The 26,037-nt window shown below is 41.9% G+C and overlaps 1 protein-coding gene across 1 annotated transcript; it reads left to right on the forward strand.

Annotated features, from left to right (window-relative positions):
- Nucleotides 1–179: 179 nt before the first annotated feature.
- Nucleotides 180–26,037, forward strand: DTD1 (D-aminoacyl-tRNA deacylase 1). The gene is made up of 6 exons (XM_063130164.1): nucleotides 180–278; nucleotides 2,946–3,036; nucleotides 3,272–3,507; nucleotides 5,958–6,055; nucleotides 16,870–17,045; nucleotides 24,697–26,037. Exons 1-5 carry the CDS (start codon nucleotides 236–238, stop codon nucleotides 17,023–17,025), a joined length of 624 nt encoding a protein of 207 aa, XP_062986234.1. The 5' UTR covers nucleotides 180–235; the 3' UTR covers nucleotides 17,026–17,045; nucleotides 24,697–26,037.

The following is a 26,037-nucleotide window of genomic DNA, read 5'->3' on the forward strand; positions in this document are numbered from 1 at the left end:
AAAATCCTAGTTTCCCCCTCCCATGTTTCTATGGGCAGTTTTCACATTCACAGGAAAAAAAGGGGGCAAAAAAGTGCTGAAGGACCCGGAAGTTTGGAAGCTGGTCTGAATCTAATTTTTATGAGTGCATAGCTCGGGGTGGGCGGGGTCGTCCTTTCACTTCCTGTCGGTGCCGGAAGTTTGAGCGCCTCTTCGGAGTCTTGCTGGACCGGCGCCGGTCGCCTCTGCGGGCATCATGAAGGCCATCATCCAGCGCGTCACTCGGGCCAGCGTGACAGGTGGGCGGGTGCCGCTTCCCCTCCCCCACCCCAACTCCCCCTCCTCAACTTCGGCTGTTGGCCCCTCAGGGAGGCGCGTCCGCCCAAAGGCGAGGCTTCAAACGCCTTAGAAGTCGGTTCACGGGGTCTCCTGCCGCCGCCCTTTGAAAACACGCCTTGGGGTTGCACCGTACCGTTGGTAATGTGCACACCTGTGGTGGTTTTTTGTTTTTTAAGTATTCTTCTAAAACGTTATGTGGGGATTAGTCACAGAGCTGTTTGAAAACACGTCCATCATGCAAGGTGAACAGAGACGAGGGCAAAATGGCCCCTAGCTGACGCTTCCCTTGGACCCTGTCTAGCTAAGGTAGGGTGGCACTATGAAAAGGAGGACTGCATCTTTAACAGTTGCATAGAAAAGGGAATTTCAGCAGGTGTCATTTGTATATATGGAGAATCTGGTGAAATTCCCTCTTCATCACAGTAGCTAAAGCTTCAGGAGCCCTGCCCTCTTTTGTATCTGTTCATGCTAAACAGGGCTCCTGCAGCTTTAACTGAGAGCCGCTTACCTAGGGTGACCCTATGAAAAGGAGGGCAGGGCTCCTGTATCTTTAACAGTTGCATAGAAAAGGGAATTTCAGCAGGTATCCTTTGTATATATAGAGAACCTGGTGAAATTCTCTCTTCATCACTATAGTTAAAGGTGCAGGAGCTATTTTAAAGTGACCAGATTTAAAAGAGGGCAGGGTACCTGCAGCTTTAACGGGTGTGATGAAGAGGGAATTTCACCAGGTTTTCCATATATACAAACGACACCTGCTGAACTTCCCTTTTCAATACAGCTGTTAAAGATATAGAAGCCCTGTCCTCCTTTTCATAGGGTCACCCTAAGCTAAGGGCCATTTCACACGTAAGGCCGCAACAACCCCTCCTTTCAGACAGGGCCGGTGCCAGGCTATTTTGCGCCCTAGGCAAGGCGAGCTACTTCCACTCCCACAAAAAAAGTTGTCAACTTCGATTCATCTGTTCAAGAAGAGTTTCTGAACAATTATATTTTCCTTTTATTATGTTTTTTTTTCTTAAAACAGTTAATTTGTGAGTGGTAAGCAGCAGTTACTGCAGCTGAAAATCTCCCCACGGCCTGAGTTCGATCTCAGCGGAAGCTGGTTCTCAGGCAGCCGGCTCAGTTCGACTCAGCTTTCCAAGGTCGGCAAAATGAGTACCCAGCTAGCTGGGGGGAAAGGAACTGCGACTGGAGAAGGCAATGGCAAACCACCCCGCTGCAAAGTCTGCCAAGAAAATGTCAGCAAAAGCAGGCGTCCCTCTAGGAGTCTGCCATGACTCAAGTGCTTGCACGAGAGGTTCCTTTCCTTCTTTCCTATGACCCTTAAAGGGCAGTACTGCACCCCTCTGGGGCCTGCACCCTAGGTGGCCTAATGGTAGCACCGGCCCTGCTTTCAGAATCCATGTCAGGGAAATACCTTTATTAGGTCTACAAAAGATCACAAAAATTATACAAGCTTTTGAGATCTCCAGGTCTCTTCATTGGCAAGATGTCACAATAAACAGGATTTGGGGACGGGGACAGGAGAAAACCTGCATTGAGTAGGGGGTTGGACTCGATGGCCTTATAGGTCCCTTCCAACTCTACTATTCTATGATTCTGACAATGGAGAAATCAGAGTCTCAAAATTCTCAGATGAACCCTGGTTTGTCACTGGTTGCATCTTGTGCTGTGAGTGGGAAGGTAATCCCATCCCCTGTGTGACCCTCATGTTACAAACACATGTTTGTTTAGTCCTTCCTTTGAAGCATTTAAAATGTACATTTAAGGGTTTTGGTTTTTTTAGGTGTGCAAGTTGTAGGTGTGCAAATGTAGTGTGTTGAAGAGGCCCCAAATAGCTTCGTGCGCTGCTTTCAAGAGTGGCACAGATTTGTAAGGATGAGGAACCTGTTTTACATCTTCATGCTTGCTTACAAGTTTTACCTGATGACCTTGGATACCCTACCTGGATAACCCCAGATGGGTAGTAGTTTGATTCATCAGGCATGTAAATAATCTAGTCTTCAAATACACTTTGCATGTTTCTCCAAAGTTTAGCTCCTAACACTGAAAACAGATTAAAGGATTAAGCAAAAGCTGTGCAGTGTTACAAACTCTATCCACTTTTAGTTCTGATTCAACCCAGTTGACTTTTGCTCTGGATCAGTAGCCCTTCGTATGAAAAGGGTTCCCCATCCTTGATGTTGAAAGAGAGCTTTGGCAGGCATCTTCTCCCCCCTCCCCTTACCATTATAGCCCTGTGAGAATTTCATCTGCGAACTGTCTCCCGTCTATCCAGCTATTGGATGCAGAAGTGTTCTGTAATGAATTGGAACCCACTTTAGTGTGTCACATGAAGGAATAAATATTTTGAGTCCCTGTTGCATTTGTCTGCTGGTTCTTTTGGTTTGGGGGAGGGATCTTCTCATAATATTTCAAGATTTATCTAAGATTATTAGAAAAATCTCCTTTAGAAATGGAATTGGTACCTAAGGGGCAATGAGTTCTGGGCAGTAAGCTAGCTTAATTCAAGAACAAGAAACCTTTGCAGTTCCATTGTCACTGTAACCTGCTAGAATATATATTGGCATATGACATAAAAGATAAAGTCTAAGTTTTAATGGTTTTTTTTAATTGCTCTATAGTGGGTGGAGAACAAATAAGTTCTATTGGACAAGGCATTTGTGTGCTGCTGGGTTTATCTGTGGAAGACACTCAAAAAGAGCTCGAGCACATGTAAGTCAGTACAAATTATCACACTTTTTCACAATTATACACCCTTACTTATTTGGATATCTTATACAAATGTTAATTTTTCCTGTTTAATGGCTGAACTATCAAAATATGAATATGTTATATCATATTCCTCATTTTCTAGCTGTACTTTTTTTCTTTTCAAGTATATGCAGAATTGTAGGAGTCTTTTTAATCCCAGAGAACAACCATTCATGCCTTCTGCTTTTCTACTTAGGGTTCGAAAGATTTTAAACCTGCGTGTGTTTGAAGATGAAAGTGGGAAACACTGGTCTAAAAGCGTAATGGACAAACAGTACGAAGTGTTGTGTGTCAGCCAGTTTACTCTTCAGTGTATCCTGAAAGGAAACAAGCCAGACTATCATATGGCAATGCCTACAGAACAAGCAGAGTGTTTCTATAACAGCTTCCTAGAACACCTGCGCAAAACGTACAAGCCAGAGCTCATTAAAGGTAAGACAAAATGTAGATTGATAGATTAATGGGAAAAGTTTTTCAGTGAGGAATCCAGATGTGCAGTTCCCCTTGGGAATTGCTATTTTTATGTTGTTTCTTATCAGTTAGTTTAAGGGATCTTTGTGCCGTTAAATATGTAGGTAAGAGAACACAAGCAAGTAGCCATTTTGGTTCATTAAAACAACATTCATAGGGACACTAAAATGTCTTTTTTGCAGGTGTGCCTGTATACAGATGCACTGGATTTAAAAATGGGTAAAGAGACAGGGCAGGAGGGAGTCCGTACAGATTGGAAGATGGGGCTGGTCATAAAGTTGTGCAGGAAATGACACCTCTGCTTCTCCACTCTTCCAGGGCCAAGGGCTGTCCATGCGTGCTGCCCTTTTGCTGCCTTGGAACACTAGCAGCTAAGAGTGACAGATAGGTACGAGCTCTCAGCTGGCAGGCAGAGTGGAGGGAAGTAGGCTTCATTCCTTTCAGCCTAGAGTCTATGTAACCTGAGCCTAATTCCCATCTCCCCCACTTCTCCAGATACCGATAGGGGATTTCCCCCTTTCAGCTTATGTGGAAAGCATTGGCCCAGAATATGTGCTTCATCTGAGGGAATTCCTTCCTTGGACTGTGGCTTTCTCCCCACTCCCATCTTAAATAGAACCAATCAGCATTTGCAATGCCAGATGTTTTTGTTTTGTAAAATTAAAATATGATAAACATGCTTCTGAATCTAGCCTGCAGTTTATTTCACACTTAAAATGGTAATAGAGAGCATTAGTTTAGAAGTGTGCCCTGTGTTAAGATCTCACATTACACAGAGGCATGCTGGGGCAAAGAAGCAAAGGGAGGAAATTGCTTTAGAAATACTAAAAAGAAGTTATGTTTAAATAGTTAGTAACTTTTTGAGAACTTATGGAGTTATCCAGTTGTATTCCTGTTGCCTGCCAGTCCACTGCTCAACTCTGGAGCCAACCATGGTTGATTTGCTTTTGCTTTTCTTTCTTTTTTAAATCAGAAGTCAGGAGAAAGAATCATAAAACTATATGAAAAATGCAGTTTGGCCCCAACTAGAGATTTAGTTTTGTGTATTTCCTAAGCTTGCTACCCTACAAAAAGAGTTGGTTTGTTAAAAAAGCATCACTTCAGTGCTTAACAGTGCTCTTCAACTTCCTTTGGAACTGATGTATCCCAAACATACAACAATATATACTTAATATAATCTGTTTAAATATACTGTCCTGTTTAATCTAAACCATTCTATATCCTGCTTGAATGGAAAGAAATAAACAGTAGATAGGGAAAGTTTAAGGTTCCTAATCCTGATTGGCAGTGCAAAGATATGATCAGTTACCTTGTGTTCTTTTGAAAGAGGCAGTGCCTAGTAACGTTTAAATCCATTTCTAAATGTCACCTTCAACTGTTTTGTATTCAGTGAGGTCTAGTTTGTAGTTGTTGTTATTGACAGAATGATTAACAGAACATGTCGGATGAACGTTTTTGACATAAACATGTTAAAAACAAAAGTTTATTGTAAACTATCAAATGATACTATAAAGATGATGTTGGAAAGCTATAGTACAGAACTGAATCCTTTTATTGGGCCGGTTCACCCGATCCCTTTGGGTTAAAGAAGTGGTGGCTTGTTTAAGCAGCAGAATGTGCTAGTGTGTACCAGGTGTGATTTGCTTAATTACCTGCCTGGACGCGGGAATCTGGGTTCTGGGAAAATGAAAGACTTTGTTAATTTGCTATCATGCTTGCAAAGTCACACACATCTTAGATTACACAGAGGCATGCTAGAAGAAAGAAGAAAAGGAAGGAAATTGCTTTAGAAATACCAAAACAGAGGTTATCCTCATGTTTAAATAGCTAATAACTTTATGGAGTTGTCTGGGAACTTACAGACTTATCCAGATCTTTTCAGTAAAAGGTATATTATTCTTTGCAACTAACGTACTGTGAGTGGAATACTGGCCTGGTTCACGTGGTCCCTGCGGGTTAAACAAACAACAGCCCATATTTGAGTATAGTTTAACCCTCCAATAAGCCATGCTGCCTGTGTTTGGATGATATAATAAGCCACACCTTAATGCTGATTATTCAAATCATGCCTGGCACAGGCTGCAGCTAAAACAAACCATGGTGGTCTGTTGAAGCTGCAGTGATCATGTGAGCCAGGTAATTTTCTCCAGGTTGTATTACGATTAAGAACCATTTTTCAAAATCTAGTATCTAAGTTCTGGAGGGAAAAAAAATCTTTGTTAATTTTCTATGATGCTTGCAAACTCAGATACATCTTCACTTTTATTACTATTAAAATGTTTGTAGCTGTCACAGTCATGAAGAAAGCATATAAAGCAAACTATAGGCCAAAAATACAGGGTAGCTTGCTTTAGCTTTGAACTGAATGAAGTAGAATTGTGATTTTAACGAAACAAAAATTATGTTTTCAGATGGTAAATTTGGTGAATACATGCAGGTACATATCCAGAACGATGGGCCTGTGACCATAGAACTGGAGTCCCCTGTAGCCCCCATTGACTCTAAACAGGTACGTTTTCATTGGAACAAGAAATAATTCCAGTTCTTTTAGGGGCTCTCCCGTGGACGGTGAAAGAAGTAGTACAAAGTAATTTTCAAGATAAAATAATCGTAAAACATATATGAACTACTTCGTTTAAATATAAGAGGAGAATGAGCCCAACGTTTTCACTTTTAATTTCAGTTGTTACATATAAAATGTTTGTTAATATAGGAGAGAATTTTCATCAGTGGGAAATCCATGATTACTGTATCTTACAAGATTTGGTAAATGATATAGAGGTTATCTCGAGAGATATGTTGTCTGGAAATAGGGTTGGATGGACACTTCCATGGTATGAATTTTTTCAAATCAGGATTTTCATTTTATACGATTTAAAAATAATACATTTGATACAGAAGTCTTATTTGAGAACACTACTGCAGGTGTAGGAAAGAAAAAAAATGCTATCACATCTATATCAGCTGTTAGCACTTTTAAGAAATTTGATGTCTCATTTAAAAAGAGATGGATGAGAGACCTTGGAGGATCTATAGAAGATAAGATGTGATTAGAAATCATCAAAGTAAGTAAATATTTTCTAGTTAGTACTTCCTTGAAAGAAGCTAAGAATAAAAAATTATATAGGTGGTGTGTGACCTCCACAATGAACAGAATATATAGGACTAACAGATTTGGTTGTTGTGGGTGTGGGAGGGTGGATGCAGGTTTGATACATGTACCATGGAGTTGTCCAGAGATCGAAGAATATTGGGGGTCACCGGTTCAATATATATGGGAATTAATATAAGATTTGATATGTTCTCTACATTACTAAACTGTTTATCAGAAGTTACTGAAGAAAAGAATAAGGATTTGATTATAAATCTATTAATAGCTGCTAGAATTATATTTGCTAGACACTGAGAAAATGTTAGAACTCTCACATCTAGACATGGTTATTTAAGGCTTTGCAAATTTCCTTAATGGATAAATTAACAGATAAGGTGCATAATAGAAATAATTGTATTCTTCCCTCTAATTTTTCTCAAAAATGGCAACCATTTCTTGTTTTCTGGAACAATTATTTTGAACGTAGAAAGTTGGATAATTATGTATTTAATTTTTGAAATAATAAGAACTGCATTCTCAAAAGAAACCAGTCTCTCAGAATTGTAAATTGAGAGAGAATGTAGGGGTAAAGACTCTCAACGAAGCCTCCCAGAGTTCAAGTTTTGTAGCCGTGGTTTAGAGATAGCCCCAAATGATAATTTGGTATTTCATGAATGACCAGTCAGGAACCTTTGGGCCCCCTCCTTTCACCCCACCTCCTCCTCCTTCCTACCACATTCAGCAATTCCTTACATGCCTCCTATCCTACCCTATTTCTTCAATTCTAAGACACACTTTTTTCCCCATATAAACATCTCTAAAAATGGGGTGCGTCTTAGAATCGCGGGTGTGTCTTAGGGGTTTTTTTTTCTGTTAATGGTACTGAAATTAGTGTGTGTCTTACAGTCAGTGGTGTCTTACAATTGAAGACATACGGTAGTTTGAGGCATACCATGGTTTGTCTTTTTTCTGGACTGGGAAACTCTGTTTTCTTCAACCCAGGATAGGAGGCAGAAAAACACTGCTTGCAAGGCTGAGGAGGGGAGTGTGTCTATCCAAGGTTCACAGCTAGTCTGAACAGCCTGTTACAGAGCCACAGACTAGCAGTTACAAGAACAATGGTGCTATTCTATGCATCTCATAGAATCATAGAATAGCAGAGTTGGAAGGGGCCTACAAGGCCATCGAGTCCAACCCCCTGCTCAATGCAGGAATCCACCCTAAAGCATCCCTGACAGATGGTTGTCCAGCTGCCTCTTGAAGGCCTCTAGTGTGGGAGAGCCCACAACTTCCCTAGGTAACTGGTTCCATTGTCATACTGCTCTAACAGTCAGGACGTTTTTCCTGATGTCCAGCTGGAATCTGGCTTCCTGTAACTTGAGCCCGTTATTCTGAGTCCTGCACTCTGGGAGGATCAAGAAGAGATCCTGGCCCTCCTCTGTGTGACAACCTTTTAAGTATTTGAAGAGGGATAATAGTATCACTTCCTAGAAATCGTGTTTCCATTTTGTGTGTAAATGGTTCATGTGGCATAGCATTCATTAACAGAAACTACTCTCAGATCTGTTTTTCTGTGACAGCCATGTTTGCTGACTCTTTGAGGCTGGATTTGCTGGAGTTCTCATTTTTCAGTTAAGCCATCCTTAGTCATGTATATCAAGATTAATACGATTCCTCAGAGTTCTAATCAGGGCCACCACACAGGATGAGGTACAGACTGCATTGGTGGCTTGAGGCACTATCTGGGCTTATTTGGCAAGCGCCAGCTGCTGCAGAATGCCTTGGTTGGATTATTTTCCTATGTTCTAGCCTTCTCTTTAAAATTGGCATTGGTCCAGTACAGATGTGACACTGCCTGATCTCATTAGACATGCTGTGTTTTGGGCAGAGATGTTGAAGGGAGGGAGAGATGGCACCCATATTAGTCAGGCAGATATAGTAGGCGCCTCTCCCATTTTTCATACATCCCCTCCCCTAGTCTCAGGAGAGAGTCTGCAGGTCATTCCCATGACTAAAATCCAAATATTGCCGGGTGCGGTCCTCAGCCCTTGTTAGCTCCTGCCTATTGAAGCCATTGAATTAGTACCAGCATTTCAGCAGAAATAAATGAATCCAAAATCATCCAGTGTGGAAGGCTGACTGTGCTTACAAACCCTGTCATTGCTCCTTTCATAAATGCCCTCCAAACTTTCAAGGTGAAATTTGTTCTCATTAAACGGAACAGTTCGAAAGCATTCTGCTAGGATTATGGCTATCAAATTAGTGCCTGAGTCTTAGCAACAACTGCAGACATTCAGTGAATGTTCAGGTATTCATCTCTGAGAACCTCTCTGCCCCCTCCAAGGGAGAAATAGCTGACCATTGAGTTTAGAAATTAGCCTTTTCCATGTTATAGCTACATTCAAGTTCATTCAAGGATAGACTGCTAGATCACAGTCATTATTCAGGAAGTAATTCATGCTCTCATTTATGACGTCTTGCAAGAGTCTAATAACACTTTGCAGTTGTAATCCTTACAATATTCACATTATTCTCACCATTCTTTTGAAACTCTGTGGAGCAGCAACCATTAGGAAATATCCCTGTCATTGGGTGCAGTAGTGAATTCACTAAGGAGTACCTGGGTTACTGGAAAGTACTTTTTCAGGGCAAAAAGTCTACCTTAGCAATTCTGCTTTTGATTTAAGCATTATAGTGCAGTCTGAAGTATTTCTCTTGGAAAAGCTAAAGGCTGAGGCAGGCAACCTGCTACACAAAGGCCACATTTGGCCTTCAACCTTATGTCAGGCAGGTGAGGGGTGTCCAGAGGGAAAAGGTGGGTGAGAGAATCAAAACAGGTGGAGTGATAGCAGGGGAAAGTTCTCTTCAAGCAACATTTCAGACCTCTGACAAGTAGGAGGGAAATAGGGAGAGGGAGCCGAAAGGGACAGAGTGATGGAAGGAAGCAGGAAGCCCTTTTCAAGTGATCTGGTAGGAGCCATCTGACCCTCTTGCCGCAGCCTGCTGGGAAGGGTGTGCAGGAGAGAGAAAAGGAGGTGGCAGGAAGTTATATTAAATAAATATGTATTTAAAAAAAGAACATTAATTTTTAAGTCTTTATATGTGTGTCTGTGCATATGCACATGTGTGGCCCCCGGGGGCCCCAGCCAACACCAAATGTAGGCCTTGGTGCTGAAAAGCTTGTGTGCCCCTGCATTAATTAAATGCTGCTCAAGTCTTTTGATATATCAGGGTGCCAATGAAAAGATATATCCTGCAATGGCCTAGCTGGGTTGTCCTCTGTCCTTCTGGTTGAGATGTTTGAAGAAAATGCCTGGAGGGCTGGTCCCATTGTGATTTGCTCAGGCAGTAGATGACCAGAGTGATGGAGGGAGCAGCAGCTTGTTCCACTTACTTACTCCACTTTGCTGTTTTAAAAGAGCCTGCCAGTGCAGAGCACTAAGCAGGGAGCCTGGCCACTGCCATGGCTGCATGGTAGGGTGAGGGAGCAGCAATGCAGCGCACCTTTGTTGGGTGGAGGCTGTTCACAGTGTGCATTCAGTAAACAAGGCAACTAGCATGCAACTGCACACCCTGTTTGTACAGTATGCGTGCTCATCTACGCTAGCTCAGGGTTCTTTCTGGCTAAGCCATTTGTATAAGCAGAGGTGTTCCCTTACCTGTCCACCCAACATGCCAGCCAGCCACCACCCATTGCAGCAGCAGAGTAAAGCAACACACCAGCTCTCCAGTAAGTAATTATGTTTAGGATGGTGGCCTAAGTATCCCTATCTGTTGAGTTGTTTCTGTGCCTTTAGCAGCAGCCTAAAAGAAGGATGGAGAGGCAGATTTAATAGAAAAGGTTATTGACTTTATGCAGAAGAAATTTAAAAGACTACATAAACTCAGTATGTACAGCCTTGTAACATCACAGTTGCATCAGCTCAATTAAAGGGAATAATTAGAATCAGGTGTTTAAGTAATTAGGTAGATCTTTAGGGGTCATTTTGGGAGGCCCCACCCTAAAAAAAAAGGATCAGAAATTTTTTGAGATTGGTTTTCACCACACATCATGCCACAATCAAAAGACATCTCTCAGGACCTCATAGAAGCAGTTATTGCTGGTCATCAGTGTAGAAAGGGTTACAAAACAATTTCTAAGGATTTGAAGACAGTCTACAAATGGAGTAAGTTCAAGACCGTAGTCACTCTACCCAGAAGGGGTCATCCTACCAAAGAACAAAATGGTGCATCATTGATGAAGTCAAAAAGAACCCCAGAGTAACATCCAAGGATCTGCAGGCCACTCTCACCTTTTCTAATGTGAGTGTTCACGATTCAGTGGAAAAAGGCTGAGCAAGAATGGTTTTCATGAGAGGATCGCCAGGAGAAAACCACTGCTCTTTGAAAAGAACATTGCTGCTCATTTGAGGTTTGCTAAAGATCACATCGATGATCCCCAAGTCTTCTGGAACAATGTTCTCTAGACAGATGAGTCAAAGGTAGAACTTTTTGGCTTCAATGAGAAACATTACATTTGCTGAAAAACAAGCACTGACTTAAAAGAACTTCATCCCAGTTGTCAAGCATGGTGATGGGAATGTGATGGTTTGGGGTCTGCCTTGCTGCCTCGGGACTTGGATGGCTTTGCCAACATGGGCACAAGAAGAATCTCAGGCCATCTGTCTGTGAGCTGAAGCTGAACTGAAAGTGAGTCATGCAACAATACAGTGATCCTAAACATGCAAGCAGATCTGCAAAAAATGGCTGCGGAAGGAGAAATTCTGTGTTTTAGAATGGCCTCGTCAAAGTCCAGACTTAAACCCCATTGAAATATTGTGGCAGGACCTGAAGTGAACTCGTCATGCAAGGAAGCCCACAAATGTCACTGAGCTGAAGTAGTTCCATAAGGAGGAATGAGCCAAAATTCCTCAAAACTTATGTGTGAGACTGACCAACAGTTATAGGAAAAGCTTACTCAAACTCACTGCTGTTCAAGGGGATGCCACAAGATACTGAATCTAAAGGTTCACATACTTTTTCACTCATGGATATTGAAAGTTGAATCAACTGTGGATAAATAAATGTTGGAATAGTATCACATATTTCATTTGTTGTTCCTTATCTAGGATTATGTGGTTAGATTAAGATCTAATAACATTTTAGGTTGGAAATATGTGACAACCCTTAGAGGTTCACAAACTCTTTTCACCAGTGTAACTATGGTTGTTAGCTCAGAGGTCCTGCCAAGCCACAGTTAGTATACATCATGGGTTGCAAATCTGATTCTGTTTTGATGGTTGATTACATACTATGGTTTAACAATTCAGATATGGTATCAACTCAAAATTATGTTTCCTTTCCTGCCCAGTTCGGACACCAAAACTCAGGATTTTTTTAAACCATGGTTTGTTGTGATCAAGCAGGAGTGAACGAGCATGCTGGCTCCTGCTGCCCAATCATTGTTTAGCGTTGTATGTGAACTGGGAACACTGGGTTGCTAGGGGAGAGACAACCAAGAGTCAGAACACGTGGTTAAACCCTACGAGCAATCAGTCAATGGGAGCCAGCATGCTCACTCGCTCCTGCTTATTCACAACAACCCATGGTTGTTGAAATGTGCGAACTGGGTCCATGTGATACCTGGAGTGGTCCAAAGTGCTCCCCTCACTTTACAACCAATCATGATGCCACTGAGCATGCAACTGATTCTATAGGTAATGTCAGCTCTGCCCAGGCCTTGCAATGACTACTAGAGAGGGTGAAATTGTGGGCTGTGAATATCATCTGGTTAGCATTTTTTTAAAATTTAACTATTTGTTCATTTCATCTCATTTCTATACTGCCCAATAGCCGAAGTGCTCTGGATGGTTTATAACAATTAGCTTTCATAGCTAAAAATATTTTTTAAACTAAGCTTGCAATCCTATTCATATTTGGGAGCAAGGCTCATTTCATTCAGTTGCGAATAAAATTGCCTAGGATTTGGCTGTTTTTTCTTTCTGAATAGTAAGAAAATACTCATCTAGTGTTGACAACAACAACAACGAAATAGATGCAGTAGGATGCGGAGGGGGGGAAAAAGCTAATCTGTTTTTAAAAGAGATCCATCATGAATGAGCATTTTGATCTCATTGAAGCTTATTGTGATTTACATTCCCTGTGACTTGAGCTCTACCTTGGTAACTGTTACTATGGGAACCATGTACATAAACAAGTGTGCCATTCTCCATGACATCATTACAGTTTTTTGGAGCCTCCTTTGCATTTTACAGTTCAAAACTCCCCACGCTGTCTTAGTCAAAGGTGGCTCATTTAATCAGTTCTACCACCCTGAAATAAAGATTTGAAAGAAAACTCTTCAGGTTCCTGCTGAAGGGTAAACTGAAGCCACCTCGAATTGCTATGAAGAGTAAATTTAAAAGATTTAACATTGGCGGCAAATGGAAAGGGGAGAACTTCAGGAGGACTACACGCATTAGAAACGTCCGATACTTTTTAAATAGTCTTGCTGGAAAAAGAATATTAATTTTAATTTTTAATGGCGTACTGTAATAGAAGTGTTGTATGGATCCCATTTGTTCTTATTGTCCATAAGGAAATTGGTTCTGGGCTATTTTAAACCCGTATTCTGGAGGTGAGCGCTTTGATAAGAGGCAGCAAGGGGAATCACTGGGCTGTCAAGGAATCTCTTGTTTTGTACACACTGTTACACAGTGAAATCCGGAGTACAAACAATCATAACGTGCATAGCAGCTCTTTGTGTTTTGAATTGGAGATTTACATTATTGATCACAGGAGGATCTTCATTAGAGTAAACCACTAAGTGAGCATCAATCCCTTTTAGTTTCTTGACATGGCAAGAGTTGTTCAATAGTGTGAACTGCCTGTCAGATTAATTGAAATCTTTTTTTATGTGAGGATGTCTTCAGACATCCAAGGACGAGGTTGTTAAGGATGAGACTTCGTTTAGCTAGCTGTCTATAGTGCAATCCTTTGGAAGCATTTAGCTCGTTGTTTACCACCTAATAGCAGATTAAATACATCTAAAAGTGTACACTTAGGATTGTTTCGTGGGTTGCAATCCGGGTTTTGTACTAACAAACATGTTCCACTGGAGCGTGTTCAGAGGAGGGCAACCAGGATGATCAGGGGTCTGGAAACAAAGCCCTATGAAGAGAGACTGAAAGAACTGGGCATGTTTAGCCTAGAGAAGAGATGATTGAGGGGAGACATGATAGCACTCTTCAAATACTTAAAAGGTTGTCACACAGAGGAGGGCCAGGATCTCTTCTCGATCCTCCCAGAGTGCAAGACACGGAATAACGGGCTCAAGTTAAAGGAAGCCAGATTCCGGCTGGACATCAGGAAAAACGTCCTGACTGTTAGAGCAGTACGACAATGGAACCAGTTACCTAGGGAGGTTGTGGGCTCTCCCACACTAGAGGCCTTCAAGAGGCAGCTGGACAGGCATCTGTCAGTGATGCTTTAGCGTGGATTCCTTCATTGAGCAGGGGGTTGGACTCTATGGCATTGTAGGCCCCTTCCAACTCTGCTATTCTACGATTCTATGATTCTAAGAATAAATACAGGAAAATCTTTCTGGAAATATGCTTTGTTTTTATTACAAATACACCATGTAACAATATAACTTGCACATAATAACATAAAAACATTTCTGTTATTGTTGCTAAAGATCTTTAGATCTTAATAGCTTAACAAGATATAGCATTTCTTAACCATTTGTTGTTCTTTGACGCATCTAGTCCTAATACCTTAAAAATGAAAGATCTTATTCTAAGTACCAAGCTTCCTATTCAATACTGAATAGGCTATTCAACAGGTACACAGGCATGATGGTGAGCTTCTAAGAAGAAGCGCCCACCTTCTAAAATCAGCATGTATTTATACCTTTTTTGTGTAGAAACTACTTCATAAATTCTCTTATCAACTGTCTCATAAATTAGGGCTCACAGTCTTAATTATTTCATTCTTATTATACATTCTAAAAATTGGAACATACATAAAAGCTTACACACTCACCTTTCAGGCTAGATAAGGTCAATATTAAATTATACCTTGAGAAGTTAACTCTACTCAAAAATTGCTAATTGAACTTAAGTCTATTTTTGTCTAGACATCTATATATCAAGCTTTTTGATGTGTATACATTACACAATATTTTGTGCTCATTAATTGATATGAAAAAAGTTTAAGTATCCTTTTGACGTGGAATATATAGTCTCACGCTTGTTCATTACTAAAATAAACTTTTGGCCTAAGTGATAGGGCTTTAAATCAGCATTTTCTCTTTGGATAACATCCAGGTCAACTTGATCATTATTTTTATTCTGGTTACCCAGAATTCGTTGTAAACTTGCTTGTGTCTTCTCTGTTGTTTAGACTTTCTTTAGCATACTTAGAAAGTGTAGTGTCTAAAATCACTTGGAGCCTTTTACACAACATCATTTTTGCTTTGCTTCCATTGGAGCTCTTCGTAGTGACTGACACCTGGTAGAGTGTACCATGTTTTGTAATTGTTGAGAGAAGGGATGTTCCTGCTGGCTATATTTGTTCTCAGTGGCCTGGTCTGCAACCTTCAATCTGTTCTGTGACATTTGGTGGTAAAAGCAAGCAATATATGTGCAAAATTAAGAGGAGACACCACTTAAAATTAAAAAAGAAGTGAATATAAAGTGAGTTATATTTAATTCAGTTAAAATCTATGCCATTAATTGGTGGTGATAGTTAAAAATTAAGGCATGCTGTTAAACCATCTATTTTGTTTAAGGACTTGTGAGCCTAAAATATGTTGTTATCTAATGCTTTATGGCTGGCAGGGGGAACCTCTGGCCTGTGGGAGGTCCCCCTGGGGCCCTGCCCCATCAGAGATTGAAGGCAAGGGATTTCCACATTTTCCTCTCCCAGTGCAAGTGAGGCTTTTAAAATGCCTCCATTGGTAGCAATACGTTACAGTAATACCCTAATTACAGTATTGTGGTGGAGGCATTTGGGAGTGCTGTTCGGGAGGGAAGGGGTAACTCTCCCTTCCCCAACCCTGTGACTCCTCCCCCTGAAAGATCACCCCTCCCTGGCTGTATTTAGGCTTTAAAAGAGCCTTCTTTGGTGCCAGTAGAGGCTTTAAAAAGTCCCACTGCAGTGTTGGGAGGGGATTTAGGTGGGTGTTGCTGCTGGGAGGCAATGGCTAACTCAACCCTCCCCAATGCTGTGACACCCCCCCCCCCCCGCAATCAGGCTTTTTAAAAAAAGAAAAAGAAAAAACACCTCCATTACTAACACTGGAGGATTTTTAAAAGCCTGGTTGCAGTGGGTGAGGGTATATATATATATAAGAGAGAATGGGGGCTGGACAATCATGTTGAGACTGCATGCTGGCAGTGGGGTGGACCTACCCACTTTAGGATGCTGCTCTCCCCACTGCTGGCATGTGGGCCTCTGCATCCTTGCCTAGAACCAGTTTGCCCCGCCGGCCAAAATATGTTCAGATGCACATATTTTTTTTACTATTTTACGTTGCAGTTCAGGCACAAGCCATCAAAACTTGAGTCCTCTTCCAGTCCCACTGATTAAGCATAGGCTTAAACTCAGCCTTCCATCCTCCCGAGGTCGGTAAAATGAGTACCCAGCTAGCTGGGGGAAAGATAATAACGGCCAGGGAAGGCAAAGGCAAACCATCCCACTACAAGGCCTGCCAAGAAAACATCAGCGAAAGCTGGCGTCCCTCCAAGAGTCAGTAATGACTCAGTGCTTGCAGGAGAGGTTCCTTTCCTTTCCTTTCCTAAATTGCTTCCATTAAAACAAATAGGTCTCAGAACTGCTTCATCTCAGCTAGACTTCTTATCATATTACTGTTACTGGTATCATGCCTAGTATTGCAGGCAATCTTAAAATGTTGTCCTTAAGATGAATGCAAATGTTAGTAAAGAAGGTTAATCCATCTGTATTTTACTGCAAAGATGTGATTTTGGTAAAATTCCAAACGTGGTTGTACCTGATTCTCATCAGAAAATTAGACTTGGAACCTAACCTTCCTAAGAAATGTGGAAGTTGCCAGAATGATAAGTGAAGATATTTTATGTTGTGCCCTGTTTGGAATATTGTACGTGCTGGTCTGCTTCTTCCATCTTTAGTTTGTGTTTATGAAACCACCTTCTTCTTCTTCTTCTTCTTCTTCTTCTTCTTCTTCTTCTTCTTCTTCTTCTTCTTCTTCTTCTTCTTCTTCTTCTTCCCAGTTGGCAAAACTTGAGAAACAACAACAGAGGAAAGAGAAGACCAGAATGAAGGTGCCCTCTGAATCAAGCCGAGAAAGGAATGTTCCTAGAAGTAAAAATGATCCCAGTGCAAGCAGCGGGGCTGAGGGGGACGTGTCTTCGGAAAGAGAACCTTAGCTTCTCAAAAGCAGGTTCAGGTACAAGCTCTTGCTTCCCAGTTCATTGCTTAAACCCAAGTCTTTGCATGCTTCAGTACAGGCTGATAATACAATTCACAGATGTGTTTTGTAGCCCATTCTTTGCTTTACCTGATTCACTCCATGCTTTTGCCATGTTTCTTTTTATGCCTGGCATAATAATTAAGCCATCCCCCCTAAACCACTGTGGACTCACCTCCATGGCCACTTGACTCTCATGTACTCCTAAAAGTTCTGAAGGCTGATTCAGACCTAGCACATGACCAGCTCCATGTGTATTACAATGGTCATGTGGCATAGCTATCATCTAATTGTGCTACTGGATCACTGGATTCATTTCTTTTTAACTTTGGGAAGAATTAACGTCCTTGTGGACAGAATATTGATTTGGCCGCATGATGGAGCGATTTGACAGCCGCTTCATAGTGAATTTGCTTCATGGCCTGAGACTATTTTTGGTTGTGTCGGGGGTGAAGCTGCCCTCTTAAAATGACTCACTGAACATTCTGCACAATTTTCCTGACTGAGTTCAATGATGGTTTCATAAAATTCTGTAGGGGAGCCATTCAATCAAGCAGCTTTCCATGCTTTCATTTTGAAAATTGCGTTGGCTTCCTCACCTCCCGCCAGGGAGGCATTTAAAACTAACACGCTGGGCAGTGGTAATCTAATGTCTCCAGAGAATTCATTTTAGTCATCCAGTGCAATAAAGGAAGGGAAAGAAGAAAAGAAGGTGCTCATTTAGCAGTGGAGGAAAGAAAAGAGGGTTGTTGAAAACATTCAGAGAAAAGTACTCAAGTATCTGAATAAAGAATACCTGCTGGGATGTATACATGCACTGTTTTGGAAGGGCAGTTGATAAAAATGTTTTTACAAGGAACAGTACAGGTGAGTTTGATTATAAGCACCTCTGTACAAATTTAGTTTCTATACTCACAACAATGGGTTCAAAGTGATGTAAATGAGACAGACGGATTGGTGGAATGCTGGTTTAGTACTCTTTTTGGCATATGATTCAAGACAGACAAAAGAAAGTACTTCATACAAATCATAATAGGTTTCTGGATTGAGTTGCCACAAGATGTAGTGATGGCCGCTGGCTTAGACCGCTTTAAAAGGTGATTAGGCAGATTAATGAAGGATAAGACTATTAGCTGCTGTTAGCTATGATAGCTAAATGTTCTGAATGCTTGTTGCTGAGGGCCAAACAGTTGGTGGTGCTGCGGCTACTGCCTTCTGGCCTGGCTTTTTTTTTAGTATGATAATGATGTTTTCATTTTTGTATCTTTTACTGTTTTAGTTCTTATGTTCACCACTCCAGAATCTGTTTCAGATATGGAGTGGTAAACAAATTTAAATAAATAAATCGATGTCCATCTACCTGAAGCACTGATTTGCACCTGACTTAAGATCCTAGTGAAAAACAAAGTAGATTCTGCAAGATTAAAGTCTGCCCACCTCTGTAGTATAGCACTGCATGCTCTTTTCCACTAGCATAAGCATTTGAGGAATATCACTACTGGCTAATTTCTTTCAGCCCATAGTTTTTTGGATACCACCACTGCTTTGGTGTTTATCAAGCAGAAAGCTTGATAACATTCAAAGACTTGGTACTTTCCCTTTTGCAAAAACAGAAGCAGAGCCATGCTGGCTGGATCAGACCAAGGGCCCACCAAGCAGAGCACTGTGTTTCCATATAGAGGTCAGCCAGAAACCCATGACCGCCTATGAAGGCAGTAGCCCTCTCCTCCTGAATGCATCCATACACATTCAGAGGAATACCTCTAACCCCCAAATGGACCTTTCATATAAAATTGTTTTAATATATGGAAGTTCGGGTCAATCTGGACCGCTTTACCAGCTAAGTTAGGTGGGGGAATTAGGATTGGGCCTGCCAGCCCTGGCCACCAGGAACATCTGTCCTTCTCCAGGGCCTGCCAGGTGTACACATGTGGTTTTCACATTTAAATAGCATCTCCATGAGAACAAAAAAACTGGTACATAGGCCCACATCTCAGAATCAGTATCCAGCATGAAATTTGGCCTATGTGTTCTGGATTTTTCATGTAGGTGTTGTCATGTCTAGCCCTGGTTTGGAAGAACGTGTTTCAGGTTATTCAATCAGAATCAGACTCTGAAGTAGAAGAGTCAGCGCTGAACACGGGCCAGCCTGTACCAGTGGGGGAGAAAGTTCTCATGGGCTCTTCACCAGCTGGTGATGAACCCTCTCCAGAGCTTATCTCCTCAAGGGCAAATAGTACACAGTCAGTGGGAAACCAACATTCTTCTGAGGGGGAGAGTACAGAGAGGTTAGCCGGTCCTAGAGTACACCACAGACTACAATTGGCGGAGCAAAAGGAAGGCGAGAGAAAGTCAGCTCGGCTCGCATCACGTCAGAAGCCGCCTCACAACTAGTTTCTTGGAAGTTAACGTGTCTTGGGAAAGGGCTTTCCATTCTCCTTGAAAGGACAATGGTCTCGCTTAATTTGCATAGTTTTGCCTAGAGGAAAGTTCCTAGAGATTAGATTCTCTTCAGGTGGGAAAAGATGTTTATTGCTTAAATAAAGCTTTGTGGATTACTTAGCAGGCCTCGTTATTGTCTCCCAAGAAGGCAGGAGGTTTTTGAGAAACACGACAGGTGTTCTCCAAACATAATACCCACAATGAGCCTGGGAGTGGGACAGGTACTCCCAGTGGGAAGGAGTAGTGAGTGCAATGCTGTTCCTTCAACATCGGTAGTAAGTAAAGTTGTCTTACAGCAGGTTTTTGGAATCTTACAGCAAACAAACTATTAAATGGGAATTAATGAAAAGTGAAGAATTCAGCTGCCACCGGTGTGGCTGTAGTTTACTCAGGTCTGCTGCTTTGGGGTGCATTAATGCAGTGCTGCAGTTGTTTTGGGTGGGCGCCCTAATAAAGCAAATGTGCCAATAGAAAAAGCCATGATGAAATTAAATTCTTGACAATGGTTCTTGGCAATGGAGTTGCTGTTTTTACATGAGTAATCCCATATTAATCATAATATTACAAAAACCATAAAGAATGGCTGATGGAATTATTGGCAGGGAGGCAGTTTTGTACCACTATTTGGCCCCCTCACCTTATTTTCATGGTTTGGAGGCTGTTGCTGCACAGCTTTTTCCCATGCTGGGAAGGTAATATATACCTGAATCTCCTGGCTGGCTCCTTTCCATGGCAGTGTCATCCCTCTTGGAAATGGAAACATCACTGCGTTACAGTGTGAACTCCTTCCATATGACCTAGGAGTGTGGGAAGAAGCCATGCTGCCAGAGGTCGTATGGGAAGGGAACTTCTATTACTCCTTAGGGTGTTCCCCAATTTACATAGGAGTAACAGGTGTATGTCAGCCCCAAATGAACCAGGCTGCCTTGAACTAGGAAGGCTGCGGGGAGGGGGTGTTATCAGGGTGGGTGTTGCATGAGAGGTTTCTTCTGGTGGAGGCTGAAATGATAAGTAGTCAGTACCACCATCAAGGACCATGCTAGGAGAATGATGTGATTCTGCAGACAGGTCATACTGCAAACAGCTTTAGCTCAGAAAGATCCTAACAACACCATTTAGGTTGCAGTTATCCCATTCAATCTCTAGATGGGGATGGTCAACCAAGGCCACAAGCACGTTTTTAGTGTCATGCCCAGGATGGAAGCCAGATGGGCAGGAGTCCACGAAGCTGATAGAATCCAGGTGTGCCTGAAGTAGTAGGGCTGCTCCTCATTCAGCAACCTTCCCCAAAAAGGAAAGTTCAAACAAAGGTAGTAGCTGTTTGGAGAATCTGCATCCAGGGTTGTGTTCGTTTTCTTAGAGCAGGAACCGAGCGACCACAGGTTTGAGGCATAGACATGTAGCCAGTAAATAATCCTGCTTCTCCTGGCTCATTTTTCTAAGCTTGGGGTGGGCATAGGTCCAGTTTTTAAGTGAATGCTAAGGGAAAAACTTTGGAGATCAAGCAGATAGAGAGTTGCAACAATTATTTGAAAGATGTGGAAAGATAACATTTCAGTGGCATACTATAAAATGCAGGGCTCCCACTCAGTTCTTTTGTGTATTACAGGCTTCTAATATTGCCATAATTAGAAGAGAATTGCCATAATTTCTCTTAACGCCTTCCCATATCCCTCCTCCACTTCCCTTATATTCTTATCCTCCCCCCGCACCCTATATCTCAGTAAGATGGACACTCTACTGACTTCCTCTAACCACTTCACATGCCCCTTGACTATGTTTGCTTCTGGTGACCATCTCCCCTGCTTTTATCTCATGTTCATCACTATGTCATGGATCTGTCCTACTCTGGCTTCTTCCCTACTGAATTCAAACATGCCACTGTCTTCACTGTAAAAAACAAACCCAACAGACTCCTTAATGCATCCTCTCCCACTAGCTTTCTTCCAGTCTCGTGTCTTTCCATTGCTTCCAGACTCCTGGAGTATGCTACTCACTCCCAACATCTTTTTTCTTCTCCAAATCTATTCTTGACCCACTGCAATCTGGTTTCTACAGTTCACTGAAATTACCCTTCCTATAGTAGCAGATTTACTGTCTCATTGTCAAATCCAAAGGTTGCTTGCTACTCTGATGTCCATCTTGACCTTAATCATCCTCTCCCCAGTTCTAGAGATGACATGTCAGGGATGCTTTAGGGTGGATTCCTGCACTGAGCAGGGAATTGGACTCGATGGCCTTCTATTCTATGATTCTATGTCTCTCCTAAGGCTTAGCTAACTGGCAGTAAGAACTTTAAGCTATAATATGCTGGCATTAGTTTGTATTTTTAGCCCCACCCCTTTTGCCTTCAGCTCCACCCACCACTAGAATGTGGCCCTCAAAAGCTTCTCTGAAATGAAATTCAGTTCTCAGTTTTAAAGAAGTTCATGCGTTCAGATCTCCATGACAGTCAGATCTTTCATTTCTTTCTACTGGAGGGCATTTCTCCTTAGCCCTTTCCTTCTCTTTTGGATCCCTCAGGGTTCTGTTCTTGGTCTCCTGCTATTCTTTCTCTATACTTTTTGACCTCATAAAAGCTTCTATATGTTGATGACTCCCAACTATATCCCAGATCTCTTCTCCTCTATCAGGTCCTCCATCTCTGCCTGCCTGTTTGATATATCCACTTGAACGTCTCATTTCCATCTCACTCATCACATCGAAGACTATACTACTTGTCGTCCCTCTCAGCTTTCCTCCCCTTATAGAACAACAGCATAACTATTTGCCCTGTTAACCGGGCCTACTGTCTTTGTTTTATATTTTGTTTCTTCTTCTTTTTGCTCCACATTCAATTTGTTGTCAAATCATGCTGCTACTCCCTGTACGACCTTGTAAAAGCCATCACATTCCTCTCTGTCCTCCTGACTTGACTACTGCTGCCTTCTTCTCCCTGGCCTTCACTTGCCAGGTATCCGTCTTACCCCTAGCCAAAACTCTTCTGCCAAAATCAGTCACCTTGTCTTTCTCCCACAAGTGAACTTCGTCTTCAGATCCTTTCACTGGTTACCCATCACTTCTGTGGCATGCTCACATTTTTTGTTCTTATCTTTCCTTGGGCACGCTCCACCATATGTTTTGGACTTACTTTCTCATACCTCTTAACTCCCCCCCCTTTTGCTATTACATTTCTGTACCGCCCAATAGCCAAAGCTCTCTGGGTGATTCACAACTATTAAAACCATAAAATGCAGTATAATAAAATATAATATAAAAAGTTAAAACTATAGTATAAAATCAAAATGAAAAACAAAATAAAACCTATCAGTAATGCAAAGGTTTAAATTACAGTAACGTATTTAAAAACAGAACTTGAAAGACTAAAATGCCTTAACAGCAACTTCTGCTCCTTCAGTATTACCACTCTCAACTGCCCTAAGGTATCTTGCTCTGTATCACAACTCTGCCTTTTCTTTTTTGCTTCTGCCAATGCCTGGTATCATATTTTTCAGATATATACCTGCTGCCACTTCTTACTCTTCAAATCCCTTCTCAAATCCAACTTTTTTTGCAAGGGCTTTGGCTTATTCCCTTAATCATAATTTCCAATTATAATAAAGGTTTAATTCTTGCTGCCCCTCCGTCTCTCTCCTCCCCCCATACCAGTTGTCTTCCCCATTGCTTTTTTAGATTGTATGCTTCTTGGAGGCAGGGACCTAGGTTTTGTTTATGAACCTTTGTATCATCCTATGTACACTAATGGCACTTAAAAGTAACAAATAACACTAACAGCACAATCCAACGCATATGTCCTCGGAAGTAAGCCCCATTATATTCAGTAAAGCTTACTCTTTAGTAAGTGTGTACGGGATTGATGGGTGATTTCTTGATTATGAAGAGTATAGTAATAATATACTTCAGGAAGGCTCTGGAAAAGGCTCTCCATTGCTGCCTTCTAACTAAGCTTGACATCCTTGAGAGAAAACTCTAAAAATGGTACCTAGTATTGTACAGTACCTACAAGATGTAGTGATGACCACCAATTTGGATGGCTTTAAAAGGGGGTTGGATAAATTCCTGGAGGAGAAGGCTATCAATGGCCAGTAGTTCTAATGGCTATGTGCTATTATCTGAGGCAGTAAGCCTATATATACCAGTTGCTGGGGAACATGAGTGGAAGGGTGCTTTTACACCATGTCCTGCTTGTGGTTCCGTGGTTGACAGCTGGCCGGCCAGTGTGTGAACAGAGTTCTGGACTAGGTGGACCCTTGATCTGATCCAGCAGGGCACTTCTTATGTTCATACTAGACACCATTAAAAGTAATAAATAGTTTTGGTGGTTGCAAACTGAATGTAAGTAGGTCAATATTATATTGGAAGGGTGGCTGAGTGCTATTAATGCTTTTGCTGAAGGAACAGGTGTTGCACTGCTAGAAGGGGCTGCCCATGCTCTAAGGCAAAATGGTGGGCCAGAGCACATTAGTTTGCCTTGAGAGATGCTGGAATATTCCTTGAAAAGTTAAGCCACCATCTTGGAAACATCCATGGCTCTAAGCCCTTTGGGTTTGAGACTCTGTGGCACATGGATTCCCTTTCCCTCCAGCAATGTATAGGCTTTGGAATCATCCTTGGGGAAGGGAATTAGAATGCACCAAAAGGATCTGTCTGCAGCCCAGGCAAATGAGAGAATCCAGAAAGTATCACCATTGCCAGTTCCCTCTCTGAGCCCTGACTGGCTAAGGCAGCCTTCCTCAACCTGGGGCGCTCCAGATGTGTTGGACTGCACCTCCCAGAATGCCCCAGCCAGCTGGCTGGGGCATTCTGGGAGTTGTAGTCCAACACATCTGGAGCGCCCCAGGTTGAGGAAGGCTGGGCTAAGGGGAAGGCAGGACGCAGGTGTGGAGCTGGGGGAGAATGTTAACAGCTATCACACAGATTCAAGGAGGCTGTTCTTCTGTTATTCTGGGAAATCTTTGATAAAACATGCCTGTGTCTTTTTGAATGGAAGAGGGGAGGATTATTTCAAAAGAGTAGCAGAGTTTTAAATTGGCATTCAAAATTAAGCTGTCCCCTTAATTTTTAAGAAGTAGATTAAGATGATAATTAAAAATCAATGGCAATTGAAAATCATTTTTGTGTTTGCGGAATGTAAACTTTTTTCTTATATCAGTTGATGATTTTCCCGTTCCCCACCTTGTTTTGACAGAAACGTTCAATAAGAAGCTGCTGGTGACCTTCTGTACTCATTAGCAGATGACACTCAATTCTTATACACACAAAAAAATCAGTCAGAAAGAGAATTTGGAACAAAGAAGTAAGAAGTTAAGGATCTGCATCATGCTTTATTCAAAAACAACCAAAGGAATGTTACCTGTGTTCATTGCTAATATGCTTAAAAGTGGAGTTGGTAGATTACATTTTTCTGTTTCTTTGGGTAATTTCTTCTGTTATTGTTGAAAGTGTGGCTGCCACATATTATGTTTGAGTCCCATGAAAATACCACATCATTTGCCCAGTCCCACATGTAGACCTCTGGCACTTGGCAGAGGTCTAAAAATGCTCTCACCATTTCAAATGTCCCTTTCTCCCCTCCAGCAAGCATGATGAGCATACTTTCAGCTGGGGAGGGAGGCTGAAGGAACAGGATAGAGGTGCCCTCAGGACCTTGGAAGCACAGTGCAATGCAGGGATGAATACCCAGTTCCCCCCACCCCATCTCAGTTCTTGGAGAGAGGCTGGGGCACATCTGTGTTACACAACGTGACTCCAAACTGGGCAAGAGCTTTCCCCTAATCTTGTGCTCTGCTTCAGAAGCACTTGGGTTGATGCCAAAGCCCAGCATGATAATAGAAAGAAGACCTGCTCGTTTCCCTCATGGAGGTCCTGGCAACCACACAGTTTTCCAGCCAAAATTTGCGGAGCCCCTAGCTTCCAGGTGTGGACGTTACCGGTGTGATAGAGGACAACCATGCCATTACCGTTACCTAGGAATCTGTCTGGTTTTATACAGACACCCTTCGGACATTGTGGAGAGGAGCTGCAGCATAAGCTACTCCTAGGTGGCACAAGTTTTTTTGTATTACTGTGGTTGGTGGTCCTAGAAGGAACTGTGCTGCAGTGGTGTCATACTGCCAGCATAATGTAAGAAGTGGGGCGACAGTTACTGAATGAAGATGCTTGTTCATTCAGGTTGTATGAACAAGCAGGTTGTAGTCAGCGCTATTGTAACAGACCCTATGATCCATTTTGATAATATCTGCAAGATTTCCTTACACTTTCACTTGAACTCTAAAGAGCAAGCTTATATTTTGATTCCATTGATGTGATGCCATCTACTGTCTCTTTTCATAACTCTGTACAAAATGTGTGCACATTTGACTGTGTTGTGTGTGTGTGTGTGTGTGTGTGTACAATGTGTGGAAAATACTGAATTTTAACAAGACTGACTTGCCAGTTATTTATCCTGTGAACAGTGTTTGTATGTGTGTCTTTTAAACTTTTTCAAAAAGGGGGGGAAACTTTATTAATAAAGTGTGCCACCTGAATA

This window comes from Elgaria multicarinata, chromosome 7 (assembly GCF_023053635.1).
Source record: "Elgaria multicarinata webbii isolate HBS135686 ecotype San Diego chromosome 7, rElgMul1.1.pri, whole genome shotgun sequence".
NCBI lineage: Eukaryota > Metazoa > Chordata > Lepidosauria > Squamata > Anguidae > Elgaria > Elgaria multicarinata.

Coding starts and splice junctions, on each gene's coding strand:
- DTD1 (XM_063130164.1), top strand. CDS start 236: ATGAAGGCCATCATCCAGCGCGTCACTCGGGCCAGCGTGACAG. Junction 279..2,945: donor CACTCGGGCCAGCGTGACAG/GTGGGCGGGTGC, acceptor ATTGCTCTATAG/TGGGTGGAGAACAAATAAGT. Junction 6,056..16,869: donor CCCCCATTGACTCTAAACAG/GTACGTTTTCAT, acceptor TCTTCTTCCCAG/TTGGCAAAACTTGAGAAACA.